Source organism: Rhea americana, unplaced genomic scaffold (assembly GCF_003343005.1).
Source record: "Rhea americana isolate MKP2758 unplaced genomic scaffold, rheAme1 scaffold_4, whole genome shotgun sequence".
Classification (NCBI taxonomy): Eukaryota; Metazoa; Chordata; class Aves; order Rheiformes; family Rheidae; genus Rhea; species Rhea americana.
The window spans coordinates 12,346,841-12,365,678 of record NW_028186534.1 but is presented as its reverse complement, the minus strand read 5'-3'; the positions used below and the strand labels follow the sequence as shown (position 1 = coordinate 12,365,678).

General features: G+C 49.2%; 1 protein-coding gene across 1 annotated transcript in view; it reads left to right on the top strand.

The window, feature by feature from the left end:
* Nucleotides 1-7,144: 7,144 nt before the first annotated feature.
* KCNQ2 (potassium voltage-gated channel subfamily Q member 2) overlaps nt 7,145-18,838 on the top strand; it is a 50,532-nt gene continuing 38,838 nt past the window's right edge. Inside the window, exons 1-9 of the mRNA XM_085314272.1 lie at nt 7,145-7,228; nt 7,645-7,700; nt 9,254-9,344; nt 10,159-10,285; nt 11,687-11,862; nt 13,043-13,168; nt 15,518-15,628; nt 16,115-16,210; nt 17,745-17,839. Of these exons, the coding sequence (XP_085170398.1) occupies nt 7,145-7,228; nt 7,645-7,700; nt 9,254-9,344; nt 10,159-10,285; nt 11,687-11,862; nt 13,043-13,168; nt 15,518-15,628; nt 16,115-16,210; nt 17,745-17,839 (962 nt within the window). The remainder of the gene's footprint in view (nt 7,229-7,644; nt 7,701-9,253; nt 9,345-10,158; nt 10,286-11,686; nt 11,863-13,042; nt 13,169-15,517; nt 15,629-16,114; nt 16,211-17,744; nt 17,840-18,838) is intronic.

The window sequence follows — 18,838 nt, the reverse complement described above, 5'->3', positions numbered from 1 at the left end:
TCGCTCCCACCCAGTCTCAAGCCGGAGCTGGGCCGATSCTGGGCTCGGGGCTGGGCCGTGGCCTCTCTTGGGAAGCGGGAGCTGGCACAGGGGACCCTCAGAAAAGCATCGTCGGGGTGGGCTAGGAAAACCCACCGTGCCTTGGTCTCCTGGAGGACATAAATTACCCACAGCCCTCTCTTCCTCTGCTCCTCTCCATTTTTAAATCATTTTAAAATCATTTTCCACCTTTCACCAGCCAGTCACCTTCCTCCTGCTGTTTATTGTGGGAAACAAGGACAGGGAGCAAATGTGTCATTTTCTGAGCAGGGCGGTTTCGGGAGCTAGTTTCCATGGCTCACACTCGCTCTCCTGTGTCTGCCAGCGCTGCTGACCTTGCACCACGGCCACTTCTCCGAGAAGCAAAACCTGGTGCCATCTTCTCCTTGATGCCGCTCCTCCAGCAGCTGGATCTCTGTCTTTTGTGCCATTGGATCAAAATTGGCCAACAGGTCCAAATACGGGGGGGGGACAGATGGAGACAGACAGACAGRGGTGATCACATGCTCCTCATTGCCTTAGGAACCGGGCTAAAAATAGTGGGAGAGCTTCATCCACACGCTGCGGTGCTGGGGCTGGCGCACGGTGCGCGGTTTGGAGCAGGCGGATTCGAGCAGCAGCTCGTGCAAATCCCAGGCCTYGGAAAGCAACCGCATCGGATGGGCTTAAATGAGCTTAAAGTGCGGTGCCGGCCTGCGAATCTCTGCGCTGCAGGGGCTGGYGAGGACGGGCGCTGTTGCTCCGTGTACCACCGATGCTGCCTGGGGTTTTTAGGGAGCTACAGGCGATGCAAAACCTCCCTCTCCGAATGCATCCCGGTGAGCCTGGAAGCCGCTGGTTGCACASCCAGCGTTCGCCCTTCAGCCCTTTGCAGCTCTGACTTTGGAGCCACTCTCCAAAGCCAGCCAGCGTGGAAGGCTTGAAAAATGAGGCTTCYTTGCGAGTGAGGTCACCGTTTTTGACTTGGGCAGGACGGCCAGTTTAGCCGTGGCCGCCCAGCTCTGCGTGCGGCCCCTTGCCCCAGGGCAGCTCTCGCCGAGCCGGGATGTCCCCCGACGCAGCGCTCCGGCGCTGGGCGCCCCTCGCCCGCTCTCGCTCTGCACCCGGTCGCCCGCTCGCTGGTGGTGAAGGATTTCCTGGAGTTGCTTCTCCTGGAAGACGCGGAACGGTGACGTTGGCGGAGCGGATGAGCAGCGCTCGGCAGCCAGCTGTTGCGCTGCTCCTTTGCCCCGAGGTGCAGAGGTGCAGGGCTGTGTCGGCGGTTTTTCCGAGGCTGGAGAGCGCTGCCCCGTGCGGCGGGAGCTCTCCGGAGACCTCGGTTTGCTCTGCAGCCCGCCGCAGGGCTGCCCTTAGCTGCTCCTCCGTCCCGCTCACCGGAGCCGGCACGATGGCCCCAAGGAYGGTTTGGACCCGCTATTCCTGGACCAACCTAATTGTTTATTTAACCTGCGCTGGTGGGGGAGAAGGGGGTGGAGGGTACRTGGTCCTACAGGCTGCAGCGCACCTATTACCCTCTCTATCAMAATCCCTTGCTGGTCGTCGTTTTGGGGGACTAAAATGAACAGACTTCGAAGCGGCTCTCCTGCTTTTTGCCTCCGAGCTTCTTCCTAGTTGCCTGGCTGCAACAAGAGAAGGAAAATCAAATGCATAAAGAAATTACCAACTCTGAGATGTATTATATAGGAGGTTTGCAAATACTTCTTTATTTCTTTTCCCCAGGACTCGRTTAATTAAATAAATAGTCCGAAGAGTGAAAGAAATTAGCAGCGTTTTGGGAATGTTTGCGTTTTACACTTGGATGCAACCCGTTTGCTCCCAGCTCGGAGGCACTGCTTTCTTATTTTCCCGTTATTGAGGCACGGGGATGGACAGATACCGGGAAACGGCTGGCGGCCGAGGCCCTTCGCGAGGCACCCAGGGACTGCAAAGGGGCGAGGCGCAAGGCAGGGAGGGAGCTGCCCGCGGCGGCCGAGCAAGCCGGAGGCGCTGCTGGGATTCGAGCCCGTTTTCCGAGTCGGAGCCTGCTGCGTGGGGGGCTGCAGTAGYTGCTTTTGGTGCAACCTTGGAAAAACTGCTTAATAGCGATTTGTGGCYGTTAAGCACTGGTGTTTGCTGTTCTACTATTAAATAACATAATTCTCTGAGCCAGCGTACGTCTTGGTAGAGCTTGCACCGCTTTGCAGAAGGGAGCTTGGCTCTGCCAGCCCGTCTTTAAGGCGGCATAGGCCACGGGCCGAGGCACGCAGAAGCAGAGGTTTTAAAGTTAACACAAGGATTTTGAGCCACTGAGTTGCCTGACGTGGRTCTGGGAGGTTTGATAGGGCTTCTGAGGCTAGGGGAGCCGTTGCAGCGCCTGCGCCTCCCGTGTCGGCCCTTCTCCAGGGATGCTCCCAGCAAGGATGCTCATTTTCGAGGTGCCGGAACTGTTGTTACTGTYGAGTAGTACAAAGTCAAACACCAGGAAAGGATGCTAAAGGTGGTCTGAGGGAAAGGCCTTGTCCTTCATGGGGAGTAGACCTCAGGCTTGAGTTGCATAGCTAGTTCTGGGGCAGATATTTGAAAAATCGGCTACTATTCCTGTCTGCAGCAGGAACCAGCCCTGCWTATTTCGAGACAATCTTCCTATCTGCAATTAGACCAGAGCCTTCGGAGACCCTATTTTTATATATTCCCTTTCCCTGAAGGAATGTTTAGATGAAACTCAGCATTACATTTTACAGGGCGATCTTGCTTTTAACCCAGTTTTAGAGGGTGGTTAAGTCAGGTCAAGTGTCTTGCCCAAGACTCGCAAAGATGCTTGACCTCAGCAAGATGATTCGTACGCCTGCGTTCTTGCACCGCATAGCACAACTCGCAGCTTCTAAAATGCATTCACTATTTTTTTTCCTTGTGAACCTTTCTAACAAAGTGCTGCAGAAAAACAGGGCTTTGCCCTTAAGAAATGGAAAGAAACCTTTATCCCCGTATAATGACAAAGGTTTGATTAAGAAGGCTTGTATTCCTGTACTCACTGCTAATATTTTCACACAGGGAGGCAGGAAGCAGAGATTTTGGGGAATGCCCTGTGGGATCAAGCATGGGGCAGTGCTCAGATTTCAATCTGAATAATACTGGTATTGCATGAGACAGCAACTTTCCCTTACATTAAAATCAATGAGCGTGCTCTGAGTAAATGCCTGCACAGAGATTTTAAGAATTACTTAAATGTCCAATATTTTATACTCTTAATTTACCTCCTAATGCACTGTAATTGCACCTTGGTCTTTAGGATTCTCTCGTATCAACTATTTATTCAGTTGCTTGAATATATTTCTCCCCACAAAGGTTTTAAAAGAGAATCTCAGCCCAACAGTGCTGAATTGCAGCAGTGGCAGACTCTCTTGGCAGGTACACTGCTTTGATTAATACTTAGGGTTTTCCTCCAGACATCTGGCTCCTCTGAGGCTGCGTGTGGAGTGCAAAGTGAATACGGAGACAGGCATTACCCAGTGATTCATGGTAGCTGAGGACAAGGAGGAAGGTTTGAGCTAGAACTTTGCTTGCATTGATTATTATTAATAAGGCTTTTATTCTGAGTTGAGTTGCCTTCAGTAAGTTAAACGATTAGAGCCAGGCAAGCCTTTCATAAGGCTTTCCTTAAATTTAACCCCTTTCCCTGCTGTAAATGTTCAGATCTCCATTATCCTTCCTCTCTGGCTTGCTTTTGTTCTTCGAGGCTTAAATCCAGGAAAGCTCTTAAGCTCACTCTTGCTTGTAAGTGTGGAGACATTTAATACTTTGCTGGACTGGAGTCAAAAAGTGTCATGCAAAACGGTTAAAATTTCCACGGATCGTGAATTTGGCTTGGGGCTCTGTCTTTGGGCAGTCAGGACATATGATGCCATTTCTGCTGTCCAGCTGGGTTAGGAGCAGGAGGAAAAGGCTGAGGAAGCTCTTGTGGGAGCAGTGCTCAACAGTGGTGGACATAGGCTCATCCATTTCTCCTTCTATATTCTGCCATTTTTCCAAGTGAGAAAAACTTGAGGTGAAGAATATGAATGCTCTTTATCTGCACATAAAGCAGAATGGGAACTTCTTGAAACTCTGTGCAAATGAAATCTCATTCTCCCCCTGATTTCCTGGGACATAAACATGAAGGCATATTTCAATGGATGTAAGGAGATCTTCTGTTGCAGAGAAGAAAGACATTGTGCTTGGACATCAACATTCCTGTTTCTGGTCATGTTTTTGCAGAAGACCCTAGCAAACCTAATCTGCTTCAAAATGTCCTCCCATCCTTGCCACAAGCTGCTGTCATGCAGTAAGGAGAGCAGGTCTGCTCTTCATCTCAGCAAACGCAGCCAAGGGCACTAGTCCCTGAGCTTGCAGGTGGCAGTGGTGGATTAGGGCTCACTGGCGAAGGCCAGTGTGGGCTGGTCAGGAAAGCAAACCCTCTTCTTTTCCTTCCCATCCTAGTGCCATCCCTAAAACATTATCTGGACTCTCCAGACTAATGTATTCCTTATATTACCTTACTGCACCTCCTGGGCCTCCTTTGCTGTCCCTGTTGAGACCTCCTTGGGAGAGACCTGCTTTTAGCCTTAGAGATGCTTCACTGCACATTTTGCACTGCTGTCCTAAATACAGTTTATGGCACTGCATGAACAGAGTGCTCCTTATCTGAGATGTTCAGCTGGCAGGATGCGCAGCATGCCAAAAAGGCCCAGAAACTATTAATGTTGTCCCAGGAAGGTCTTGGCTAAAGATTTATTTTAAGAGTTTATAAACCATGAAAATTCTTGCCCCAGAGCCAGAGTCTGTATTGCCCATAAGCGATGTGCTTAGGGGGGTTCCAGGTGTTCAGAGGAGTGATGTCTCAGCAGAGGGTTACACAGGCTTTCCTCAGTGCTTGGCCAGGCTCTGGCAACGGGAAAGAGCTGGGCACACTTAACTGTCACAAATGAGACACAGTCAAGAGCTGTATTTGGAAAGGAGAGCATATATTAAGGCACAGGACTGAAAGCCAGGACTCCCAGCTTCTATTTTCAGCTTTACTAGTGACAGAAGTCGCCTTGGGAGACGATTTTTGGCTAAGATTGAGGAATGTGGAAACCCAAAATGAGGCATCGAGGCTCATATTTAGCCTTATAAATAAATAGCTGGCTTGGAAATCGGGCAGAGAATGCTTACTTGAATAAAGACGATGGGCGCTCCTGGTTAAGGAGCGGTGCGGTGCGGCGTCACCTTTACCCCTTGTCAGATCATGACATTATAAGCACATATTTTTAAGATTCACTAGAGATTTAAATTTAGCCATAAAAACCTCGGTTCTGATTATGATGTTTTCTGAGTGCTAAAAGGCACTTTACAGTCTCTTTTCATCTTCAGTATAGATGTCCTTTCACCTTGGTTTACTGTCATTGCTGCATTTTCACAGCATCTAATTTACGCTGGAGTTTAAGATACTTGGAAGCAAGCATTTCACAGAGACCACAGCAAATGGGTTGCTGGGGTTACAGATGGATTGCTCATAAACATTTTGGTTTTATTTTAGCAGAATTGTCAATGCCTTATTTATGTCCTCAAAGTCATTCTGAAGTGTTTAAAATGTTTTAAGTTGTTTTCTATTGTGCCTGTAGTAAAATACTCCATCCCTTCCAGCTTTGCTCTTTCTAATTAAATGAAGCATTAATTTCCTTCCCATTTCCAGTGAAATCTGAGGAACCTTGTAATAAGTGTGGTGGCTTGTGCTTCTTCCTTCTGTCATATCCATCCTCATTATGTCCTGGAATTCAATTGCTAATTGTTCATTATCCCATTGGTGCTTTGTCAGAGGAAGCCCAGTATTTCTGCTTGTCCACAGACATTATTTGAAAATATTTCAGGAACAAATTGAAGGGTTTTTTATTATTATTTGTATGTAAATGGATGGGTAGATTTCAAGGGTGTTTCTTCTGGAAGGCAAATTAGACATTAGCCTCAAAAGCTTTTACCAAGAACAACAACAAACCTTTCCCATTGACAGGTCATTTTGAATATTTACTTTTGAGGGAGAGTTCAGTATTTTTTTTCTTCCTTTGCTAACATGAAGTACAGTGGGTATGAATTCTGGAAATGCAGATTTTGTGCCTGGATTTATCAATCGTAATAAGAAGCTTGCATGAGTGTCGTAAGACAAGGTAACTTTTGGTTGTAAAGCCAGACTTTGGAGGACTTTGGATTTATTAGTATTACCTGTAGTCAGATTTGCATAGCTGAGTCTTGCTTGAGCTTAAATGTCTAAGTGAGAGGTGTCAGGGGGTCTGGAGCAGCAGCAGATACTCGGTGCCCTTTACAGCCTCATGCAGGAGTGGGTGGTGGGCAGGAAAAGGCAGCATCACGAAGCATCCTGCCAAAACCTCCCAGCTCTCTCCACGCTGCTGTCCCGTGTAGGAGACGGTGGTCCGTAACTAGTCTAAACTTTGCATCCAGCCCAGTGTTTGAGAGACACTGGTGCTGTCTCCAACCATACATCATGTAGGACCGTGCTCCTGTCTGCTCTGGAGGAGGATATTGTCTTCTCCAAAGTTCTAAGCAGAATTGGCATCTTTAATGTAAAAATCATTAGATGGGACATAATTAACGTTCCTCATTGCACATTAACATTACCCAGAGTCAGGCTGTAGACATAATTTACTTTAATTAGATATGTAGCTTTAAAAATTAGATTCCTCCCAACCTCTACACTATTTATTGGCCTGTTTCCCTTTCCCTAGCTATCCATTATTATCTGGAGCCCTTTCCTGCACTGTCTGGGTGCATTAGGTGAAATCAAAGCAGATTCAGCCCTGCTGTTCTCCCTGCCCTGCTCTGTGGGAGTAGAGGAGAGGACATGGCATCCCCAGTATGGACATACTTCTCACAGCTTCTTCCTTCCACCCCACCGTGATGGGATCTGGAACCCCAGCAAAGCTTTCCAGAGGACACGCAGACACCAGTATGTGAATTCACTATGTGAATTCAGTATCCTTGCATAAAGGTTTCATTTTCCTGGTCTCCTTTTTGAGCCTCCCAGAGGTTCGTGGCCCACAGATTTCAACGTGGCAGCTGTACATCACCGAGGAACTATTTTGAGATGCTTGGGCAGATGACTGTGCGAGGAGCCAGGGTCTGCATTCCTCCTTGGCAGGACAACTGGCTGCTCATCCCCATCAGGCCTGAGGTGGAACGGGTGAGCAGGGGTATGTTTCTGCTCTGCGTGGGACTTGGCTGTGGAGCTCCAGTGGTTAATCAAAGTGTGGCAGATGGGAATAGGAGACGGCACTTCCCAACAGCCTGCCTGCGGGGCCGGGAGCCGGCGCCTTTGCGGTGCCTCCCACGCTTGGCAGTGCTGTAATTAATGTTGGACCCGCAAGCGCGATCTTAATTGGGCTCCCCAGCAAGACCCTGGAGAACATGGAGCCCAAAGCACCCAGGGCTGGAGCTCGCCTCAATTACAGCAGCACTGAGGCAGCTCAGGGGGATGTGGGAACTGGGGAGCCACTCGGGAATGGGGCTGCTGGTTCGCGTTGGGAGAAGAAAGCAAGTGGCAAAGTCTGGAGTGCAGAGAGCTGGACAGAGGTGACGACTGCTTCTCCCTCATTCCAGTGCTGCTTGATGCTGAATCCATTTGAGGGGATCATCTTAGCCAACACTTTGTGCAAGTAAGCATTAACACTGGCACTTGGCTTTCAGGACCTCTCCAAGCATTTTAGCTTTTAGTCCCCAGAATACAATCCACATTCTGTTGCATTAACCAAAACAGGCTTTTCTTTTTCCCCAATCCTTTTACAGTATCTTTTTTTCCTCCTTTCTTCTTTCATTGATTATTCATTTGTTTCTCACTCTGAAGTAGCACTTTGCAGCAAATCTGGGCCACACTGAGAGCAGGGCTGGCTGACCCACTTGCAGCTCCTCTCCGTCAGCAGGTACAGGCTTTGCTTCCCTCTGCGGTGGTTTGGATAGCAGCTTTTGCTGGTCGCTGAGTGGAAGGGGTCTAACCCACATGAATTGTGTGGATGGATGGATGGAGTCCATTCAGCTGCAGAGCAGTTTGTGATGGGACTTGTTTATGGCAATGTCTTTAAAATGGAAACATCATCTTGATTTCACTCATGCTGAACTCAGGGGTCCCCTGGGACAGACACGTTGTCACCTTGGCTAGTTTAAGGGAGGAAAAACTACTTTTAGTGAGACCACAGATGACAAGACTGGACATCATGGATGAACTTGCAAGGGAGATTTTATTACTCTTTTGGGGTCGTCCCAAGTCCCCAGGTACCAAACCAGTGTGGGAAGAGGAACTTGCTCTGAAGTGAGCAAGGAGGGACCTGTCCTTGTCTTGTCTGCCCAGAATTTGCCTTCTTACTGACAAAACGCAGCCTGCCCCACGGTTTGTCTGAACGCACGTTACCCTCCGCAAGGCAGGGAGCTTTCGGCTTTGCCTGTGGTTCAAATAAAATGCTGCAAATCCCTCTCCTTTTGCTTGTTACTGTGAGGTTAATGGTCATTGCAAAGCCACAAACGCGAGCCTGTGGTGTGAAGCGCCGCTGTCTAAAGCAAAGGAACGGCACCCGCCAGCTGAACCGTACCTTATAAATATTCAAAATCTGGTTTGTAGGAATGCGAGGCAAAGCCAGACAGCTGAATTATTTAGTGCTTTTAAAGAATGCAGCTTTTAGTTTCTCCCTGCGCTGGCCTACTTTATTGTATCAGTAAATGGATCTTTAGTAAATTAATTTTCCTCCTTTTGTTTGTGCAAGCGGTGGTCACTGTTGGCGGATAGAAACCACCTCCATGCACAGATGCCAGGACACCCTCATAGCAGGGGCTCAGGCATCAAATGTCAGACAGTAGTCAAACTCGTGTCATTCAGTTGGTGGCTCTTGATTTGCGCTGGTGCATCCAGCATTTGTGAAAAGCGCAGAACGAACCGTTCGGAAGGGAGTCAGCCTGGCTTTACCTGCGGATCTGTGACCGAGCGTGTGGCCTCGAATGCAGAGCAGTGATTGACGCAGCTCCTGTTACACCCTGCAAGAGCTCGGAGTGGCCGAGCGCCACGGAGGAGCAGCAGCCGTTGCTTTTCTCAGGGATATCCACAAACATGCTCTGGATTAGTTTGATCAGGTGCACAGGATTTCTGCTTTGAAGACTGACATTCTCTCTCTCCTTTTTCTTTCTTTCTTTCCTTTTTTTTTTCTGTATGTGTGTTATATAGTTTTCTACTAGTTTTCTCCTGCCTGGTGCTGTCAGTCTTTTCAACCATTGATGAGTACCAGAACAGCTCCGAAGGGGCCCTTTACATTCTGGTAAGCCGAGATTTGCAAATGAAACTATCAGTAAGATATTAAAGGCAAGTCAAAAGCAAACACAAAAAGCTGAGGTTGAAGGTTTGTAACTGGAGTGAGAATTTAAACTGTTGCGTGTTTGCAAAGGTCCTTTTGGAGCCACAGCTAAGGAATAGGAAAAAATGGAAAAAAGCAAGGAATTTTATCAGGATGTACAGAAATAATTTGAGCACAATTTTTAAATGATTCCTTAAAAACCCTCTTCCTGATGTTTTTCTTTCTTTTTTTTTCCCTCCCCTGTCATTTATCTCCAATTGCATAGTATGGTAGCAAGATAGATCCAAACTGAAAAGCAGTTTGATGTCCATTTAGCAGTTCCCAGCATTTAAAGCTGCCAACGAGCTGCAGTGGAAGCAGCCAGCGTCATTACCTCCTCTCCCACACAACACATTTCTGCAACTATTTGATCTGACATAAAGCTGAAGTTTGATTCCTTAAATAGCCCGGCATCCCTCGCGCTGACAGTACGGCTCCCGCTGAGCGAGAGCCTGCAGAGTTCCTCTACGCCCAGCTACGGCGCGGGGCTTCCCGAATTCACAGCGTTGCCTTTTCTCCGGCCCTTTCTTCCTCTCTCCGCAGCCCCTACCCTACACAGGCATAAAAAGACACCGCAGCCGAATGAGGGCCTTGTCAGACCAGAAAATATACGGGGAAAAAAACTCAAACTGTTTTGTTATTGGGAGCTTTTCCAAGGCGCTCGGCATCGCGCGTTGAATTGTGAAGCCCGTGCTCCACTTGGCTTCTCGCTAGACTAATCGCCTCGTCCCCTTTGCAGGAGATCGTCACCATCGTGGTGTTCGGCGTGGAATACTTCGTGCGGATCTGGGCGGCCGGCTGCTGCTGCCGGTACCGGGGCTGGAGGGGACGGTTAAAATTCGCTCGCAAACCCTTCTGCGTCATCGGTAAGCTCTGCCGTGCCGCCCGGGACCGGGCAAACGGAACCGGCTATTGCCGAGGGCGCGCGAAGAGGAGCAGGAGAGCCCGCGGGAACGGCGGACGGAGAGCAGCACCTTCCCCGCGGAGGGGACGTGCCTCTGCAGGAGAGCCCTGCGAGAGGGCCGGGGCTGGGCGCGCAGAGCTCTGGTTCTTGTAGGCACTTTGAGGATTACTTCTCAGCTACTTCATGGTCACCTTGAGCAGGGGAAAGAGCGTGAGGGCAGAAGAGGCTCTAACTCACCACTTTTCCTTATCTTGAAGTTGCACGAGCCCCAGCCTGTCCTCTGCAGGTGTGGGGAGATGTCCCCAGTGCTCCGAGTAGCCCAGGCATCGCTCAGAGCCAGCTGCAGCGGTGCTCCGGGAGTGGAAAAGGTGTTTAGCCAGGAAGAGCTGAGTGCAGCGTTGGGGTGCTGTGTCCAACTTTAATGCAGAGTCGCTCACAAGTCGTTTGAACGCTGCGTCTCCGTTCGCTTTCCCTTGTGTGAATGAGATGTCTCACAGGGGAGTTGTGAGATTTAATTAATTCTTGTTTGCAAAGTACTTAGCGATCCTCCTGTGAAAGGGGCCGTCTGTGCGCAGCACCTATTTTTAGCAGGGTGAGGAGCAGGCAGAAGGACCATGCCATTTGGTATGCAGCCTACTTTTAAATGTCCAGGAAGTAGGAATGGATGTACACAGGATTCTAGCTTATTCCACAGAAAAGCATTCCTATAAAATTTACACAGAAAATTAGGAAGGATAGGGGTTTTAAGAATCCTCAGGTTTGGGATATATAGAGAAAGGCTTTTTTTCTAGGCCTCTTTCTCAAACTTTATCTGTCCATGAGCATCCTATGATTACCACAGTGGACCTCTAGGTTTCCATTCCCTAGCTAGGCAGTGGGAGTTCACCCCTCTAGGCAGCACTACGTAGCAGGCAGCTCTAGTGGATTAAAAAAAGGGCATCCACTCTGGAAGTACTTAATCTGGTTTGGCAATGTTACTACTGCATCATAGGCTCTGGAGTATGGGGCATGTTTTCTCTGAGAAGGACTTTTGTGCAGAAGAATAGGATGTTTCCATAAGCTGTGTGCGTTAAGATTTCTGCTGCCTCCTTGCACCACAAGATACGGCTGATAAACCACCACTTTTATGCATGTCCTTCTGCTGCCAGTGGCAGTAGGAATGCCATCATCTTTGATGGTGGTTCAGCAGCTGAAGTTCAAATCCCAAGAGAAGAGCTATAGGATAAGTGGAGCTGAACGCACTGGAAGGGTAGACGGATCAGGAAGAGATGGCCCCTCAAAGGCTGTGTTTGAGGGGATGTCTTGTGCATGGAGAAAGGAGATTCCCTTTCTCTAATGAGCCCTGTGCACCTTGTTCTTGCAGATATCATGGTGCTGATCGCTTCCATTGCCGTGCTGGCAGCTGGGTCCCAAGGAAATGTCTTTGCCACCTCAGCGCTCAGGAGCTTGCGGTTCCTGCAAATCCTGCGCATGATACGGATGGACCGGAGGGGAGGCACCTGGAAGCTCCTGGGCTCTGTGGTCTATGCACACAGTAAGGTGAGCAAGTCCTGAACGAAGAGTTTGAGTCACTCTTCACATTTCCCCCCATCAGAAACATTGCTTTGTTCCCTCTTTCTCCCCCCAAACATCTCCCAGGTAGGGGAAGGGTGCAAAGACAGTATGCTGACACAGAGAGCAGTGCAGAGTCGGAGGCACGACATCCAACAGGCGTCTCTAACCATCAGAGAGAAGGGAAGGATGTTTAGGTGCACGTTTGATCTCTGTTTGCAGGAAATACCCCGAACATAGTGGCTACCTGCACACTGATGCAGCTTATTGCAAAGCGTTAGAAACAAGCCAGCAGCATCATTAAGCAGAGGTGTTGTGCAAGCTCCTTGCAGTGCATGTGCGCCTCTAAGAGGATGCGTTTCTGTAAACGTATCCCACAGCACCAGCCATTAGTGGACATTATTCCTCTACCGGTTTCCTCGTCCAAACATGAGATCATGTACTAGTGGCAGAACTGATCCCCCGTGTAAGTGAGTCTGGCCTTCGTCCGGTTTGCAAAGAGTTTGTTGATCACATTTCTGTTTTTGGCTGCCAAATTTATGACACTTCTCCAGATTCCTGTACTTTTCCCCACAAGAACTTTACCTAACTTATCCAGAGTCCTATGAAAATCCCAGGAAATTTGTGGGTCTCACCTTTGTATGAATTTGATCCAAAACTAAAACCTCTTGTGATTTTTTCAGTTAAAACTTTCCTGAAATTGGGAGATACAAGATTCAGATTGCAGTTTTGTAGCTCCTCCCTGTTTAGTAGGAGGGTCCAGTTCTAAGCAAGGTCCCGAGGATCCTGGGTTCACATTTCAGTTTGAACCCTAGTCCTGGTGTGATCTGTGGAAATCACTTGTCTGTCAATTCCTTTTCTTTAAAAAATGGGGTAAATGATACTTCCTTTCCAGCTCCATTTAATGTGTCTGCATAGATGATTAGCTCTTCAGGAGAGAGTTGCCTTGTGTGTGTTTTAGGAGCATCACTAGGATGTGGTCCCACCTCAGAGGTCTCCTTTCTGCTCTAGGTTCAAATTAACACCAGTAATCTCAAAGTGAGGCTAAACGCGCACAAGTGCTGGGAAAGTTCAGATCTGAGGCCAACCGCAAGCAAGTAACTCTGTGCTTTCGGAGATGCACAACAGGACTGCAATTATTCTCTTCTGTCCTTTAATGATCTTGCAGGAGCTGATTACTGCCTGGTACATTGGCTTCCTGTGCCTCATTCTGGCCTCTTTCCTGGTATACTTGGCCGAGAAAGGAGAAAATGAGCACTTTGATACGTACGCAGATGCACTCTGGTGGGGTCTGGTAAGTAATTTTCATAGAACAGCTGCTGGTTATTAATATAAAATGTCCATTAACCCTCCATCTTCTATCACTTACGTGAGGAATTGACTTATGGAGTGCTTAGTTAACATTGTTCAGTGGTTTCAGGCTGCTCTACATAGCTATTTTTTTCTTAAATAATCCTTGTAGAAAAATTTACAGGATTGCATTTTTTGAATTAGCTGGAGTTGCAAGGTAATCAGGAACTTGCACACTTTTAATTATAATATTTAGCTCCATCACAACAGTTGAGCTTGATCTAATGAAGACCCCGTGCTATGGGGTGCTTTGATCATCATTTTGACAAGTGGTTCTGATTCCATACTTTAAAGAAATTGCTGCCTTTAAATTATTTATAATCATACTTGGATAGTGTGCTTTTAAACACACTGGAATATATCTTATAAAATTAATGCAGTCTAAGTACCAGAAAGACTTTGCTGCTGAAAGCACTCCTCTTTTAAATCTTTGCTGACAAAGAAAGAAAGGGCAATACTTCTGGTTTGCTCTGCCCGTGCGCGCGCATGTGGATTATTGGATTACCAAATTAACAAAGGGAGAATTAATGACGTTCTAATCTTCTTGGGTTATTGTTCTTCTGCTCCGACTGTGTGCAAGCTAGTCTGGCCTTGATTACAAAGCATGTAATGAAAATCCCAGATCTGATCAAATCCCAATAACAGGCTTGGGGCGGAATCGGCTGATCAAGCAGCTCCTCCGTTTCGACAAAGGCGCGGGAACAATGCGAAGGCAGTAAATTGCTTTTCAAGCCCCTTGGTTGCGATAGAGAATTAAAACAAAGCCCAATTTGCCATAACTAGAAAATAAACAATGAGGTAGAATTGACAGCCAAGATTAGAGCTCCGGCTTGGGAAAGCCGTGCTCGGATTTATCCTCGCTGATTCACAGCGCCGGGGAGCTGCCCGCCTCGTCGCGGGGAGCGGAGGTGCTCCGCCGCGCTGCTCCGCCGCGCTCGGGGGGAAGTTCCAGCTTCAGTCAAATCAACAGGTTTTGTCACTCGTCCGGTTCTAGGGTCCAGTGCAAGCCGATGGGCAAGAGAAATCGAACTCCACGTTCAGAAACTCATCCCCGGGTGTGAACTTGGTGGCTCCAATCCTTGTAATGAGCAATATAAATCATAAAAAGTTATAAATCAACTTTGCAGCGCTTACGGAGAGATTACTGTTTCAAGTTCGTGCTTCAGTAAGGAACAGCTGTTTAGATGCCTTTTGCTAAATGCGTTGCGAAAATGGCATCTAATTGATAGTGCTTTTAGCGTGTCCAATTAAACAGCACTTTGGGATCGAACGTGCATTTGTTTAAAAATGGTTTTGCTCAACACCAAACGTGTGAGGTTTCCAAAGCCGCAGCAGGGTGGTGGCGGCGAGGCTCTGCCTTCCCTTGGAAGCCGCAGAGGCTACGGGTGGTGGGGGACAACTGGCTGGTTTGTAGGAGATCATGGGGGTCCTGTGGGCAGATATCTCAAAAGACTTTCTTAAATGGTCCGTTTCTCCCTGCTCTGCCCTACCAATCCGAGGCTCCCCAAATCCTTTCAGAAGCCTTCAGGGATACCTCACATTTCCCATTAACGAGGTCCGTGAACTGAGGTGGGAAAATGCGTCTTTTCCCGCAGTTTGAAGCTCAAGGGATCCTTTGTATCCAGCAAATCTTCCCCAAAACACACAAGACAGCTTGCCAGCACTCTCTTGGTGCATTATAATAATACTGAGGAGGCGAAAAAATATCCCTAAATTAGGATGTATGAAACATTCGTAATTTGTACCGTCAGGCTAACATGCTGTTTTTAAATAGGAAGGGAAAACAGTTAATAGGCACCACTGGGAAGATTAGGAATAACCAGCACCAGATCTTTAGGCATGCAAATGCCCTGTCTTCTTTCAAGAACCGCCAAAAGTGAATTTCGGGGAACTCTGCCTGAGCGTTTCCCGTACTGAAGGAGCAAAGCCATCTCCCGTGGGAAGCGCTGAGCTGCCGGGAGCGCCTCTACCAGACGGCAGCTCTGGCTGCGTCAGCCCACTGGCAGAAAGATGCTTCTTCTGCCTGGTGAACGTTGAGGCTCCAGTACCGAGCGGGGAGGCTGGCAGCATGAGCCGGGTGGCTGGAAAGGGCATCGGCCCTGGGAGAAACGGAGCAGCCCGGCGTCCTGGTGTGGTGGCCAGATCATGCTTTGGAGTATGTCAGCTCGGGTGCTGAGCCACGGCCACCCGGCTGCAGAGTTGCAGGAGTTTCAGTTGGGTTATCTGAACTTTCGAGACAGGGCTGACCGAAGGGTGTGTGACTGAGGGACTCACGGTGCTCTTCTCCCTGCAGATCACTCTCACCACCATCGGCTACGGGGACAAGTACCCACAGACTTGGAACGGGCGGCTCCTTGCGGCTACGTTCACGCTCATTGGGGTCTCCTTCTTTGCTCTTCCTGCCGTAAGTAAAGGTTGCAGGACATCACTAAGAGTAGGTCTGAGGTTTGCCAATGGCGAGGTGGCAGCTGCGTCCACGGCTTAATGCACCTAAAGGTTCCCCGAGTCTACAGGAAGGGAGACACAGGAAATCCCTGTTGCGTGTCCGCAGCTTGGGCACTGTACGACTTTTCTTTATGGGAAAATCTTGAACACCAGCACAGTGTGACTATTTTGTCTTTTATTACCCAACTGGAGGTAGTTTGGGAAAGCCAGTCATTCCAGTGACCTCCAGCAAAGTCCTCCCCAGTGCCGCCCCTTCCCTGGGAATTGGCCCTTCATGACTGTCTTGGTCAAAGCTTCCTCCTTCCTTTCCCAGGTACCTTTGAAGCCAAAGATGGGGCAGGAACTGAGGAGTGAACAAACTATTGGAGGCAAAGCTGGCTCCAACCTTCTAGTTGAAGCTTAGTCTAACATCCTGCTAACTGCAAATCTTTGTTCTTCTTCCCAGGGCATCTTGGGTTCGGGGTTTGCTCTGAAGGTTCAAGAGCAGCATCGGCAGAAGCACTTCGAGAAGAGGCGAAACCCAGCAGCGGGCCTGATTCAGGTTAGGAAGCTAACCCCGAGGCCTGGCAGCCTTGCGCTGATGGAAGTGGTGGGCTATAGGTCCTCCTGGGCTCCGGGGATCTCGGAGACAGGAGATCCTTGCTTGGGACCATGAGAGGGTGTTTTTAGACTATATGAAGAAATGCTCCAGTTCTGGTTCCCACTTTTGCTATGGGTTTGGTTCAGCTCCCTTGAAAGCCTAAGGGAGACTTTCCAGTGGCTTAATTGCATTTAATTAGCTCAGGCCATAAGCGCACCATGACAAGCCTCATGATTTACAGGGTTTTCTGGTTCTTACAGTGAAGAAACCCCACAGAGGCATCAGAGTGCAAAATGGATGGGAAGGATTTTGAGTTTTGTAAACATTTCAGAAGACCAGGTTCACGAGCAAGGAGACTTGGTGTTATGTCTTTCCCTCTTTGGGGGTCTTAGACTTTGAGAAGCTGAGGAGGAGAAAGGAAGGTGAAAAATGTGACAGTGTGTGGAAGGTGTGAGACAGCAGCTGGTGACTGGTCTTGTCTGGAAATAAATGCCAGGAAATCAGCCATGGAAAAATAGCATATGTGGTAGGCAGTCTGGGGGAGAAAAGGAACAAAATCCAACCCAACTCAGTAAGACAAATACATTAAGACAGTTTGTTTTCACCATTTTTTTCTTTCTTCTTTTTTTTTCTCCTCAAAGAGAATATTTATACTGATACAAAGTTACAATTAGGAGCTTTTTCTTAAAGATAGCAGATGTCTGCACAGAAGGCTGGCCTTAGTGCATGTCTTAAAGATTGAAAGATTAGAGGCATTTAGCATTCCCCAGATCCTCTCCCTCCAAATTTTTTTCACTCCCCAACATGCCGCAAGACGCGTTTGCCGCGTGCCCCGCTCCTGGCAGCGAGGGGCTGGTACCCGGTGCCGTTCTGGCTGGTGCACGCGGCCAGGCTGCGGGAGGATCTTGTTACCGTCGCCGCTTTGTCACGTATTAAATCAAGCCAAAGGCAGAACGCCCGACCCGTCCCGCAGCAAGCAGGCGGAGGACTCTGCGTGGGCTGAGATTACAAAACCGCGCGGAGCACCAGGGAAGGGAGGGGGAGACCCGGTACTCGCAGAGCTACGGCTTAAGCACAGGACTGCAGCTTCGAGGGAATATAAGACCTTTCTCTTGACACAGACAATACCTTTTGTAATCAGGTTGAAAAGGCATAGGGCGAAGAGAACCTGAGTCTGGTTTTTGTGAGGCTGTTTTGCTTGCTCTGTAGCAGAGCCTTTGCAAAAGTAGACGTGCGCTGGCGTATTAATTGCAGTTTGCGAAACGCAAAGCAGATCAGCTGTAGAAATCCTCCCTGTACGTTTTTGAGGCTTGTTACCGAGATTAAATCCCAGATCACCTTTGATTAAGCACGTTTGTGTCAGCCTTCAAGGAGCTCAGCTTTTTCCGGGCCGGGCAGCACGTGCTTCCCGTCGGAGACGGCCGCGGCTCGCCGAGCTGGAGCGGGGCCGTGGCGGCGCTGGCATCTGCTCAGCCCGCTCCCGTCTCCTCCGCAGGCGGCCTGGAGGTTTTATGCCACCAACCTGTCCCGCACGGACCTGCACTCCACCTGGCAGTACTACGAGCGCACAGTCACCGTCCCCATGTACAGGTACCTCCGCCTCCAGCGCCCTCCGCCACTGCCTGCCCGTGTCATGATGCCCGTGTTTCCATATTTATTTTTGTTACCTGGATACCTAGCTAGTTTGGTTTAGCTTTTTTTTCCCTTTTTTTTTCTTTTTTGGGTTAAAAACATTAATTTCAAGAGCTCTTAAGGTCCGGTGTATGCTTTTTATTTTGAATTTTTTTTGTGTGTGTGTGTTTCTTTATGTGTTTCTTTTTGACTCGATTTTAATTTCCACATTATGTTTTCTTTTCGTGTCCGTGTGTGTACGTGGTCTTGTTTTCACCTTGATTTCTCCACGTCCGTTGGTAGTTGCATTGTGTTGTGACAGTGGCCGGGCCAAAGCATGAAGACCTCCCTCCCGAGCTGCCCCGGATCGTAGGTAAATGCCTCCCTTGCCCGGCGTGCAGGTCCTCGCTCCGGCTCGTGCTGTATTTGCTGGTTTAACTGGTTTCTAATGGTTCTTCCGCCTTTCAGCGAAGTGCTGTTCCTTCCGTAACTGGCCCGACGCTCGCCCCAAGTGCAGCACTTTGTCCTCAGACAGCTGCAGCGTGTGGCCCGGGGCCCCCTTCCCCAATCTTGGCATCGCCTTGGTTTTCTCCTAAAGGAGCAAAATCAAAGCAGGATTAAGTGAGGATTTTCCTCTCTCTTGCATTTCATTTATCCATCACAAACTATTAATGCAAGTAGGGACAGGTGGGTTTAGCAGCCTCGGTCCGGCTCCCCCGAGGCCGGCGTGGCTTGTCGTCGTGCCCAGGCAGCCCCCTGAGCGGGGATGACCCTGGCTGGAGCAGGGATGCGGGAATTTGCCGGGAAGCGCTGCCGCCGCCGTTCCCCGCCGGGGCTGGCAGCGTTGCGGCGGGGACTTCCCGGGACGCTGAAGAGCAAAGCGTTCCCGTCCATCCTCCGTTCCCAGGGCTCGGGCCGCGCGGCGCATCCCCGCGGCGGGTCGTGCGCCCCCGGCCCATTTCCGAGGTGCGCTGGGTT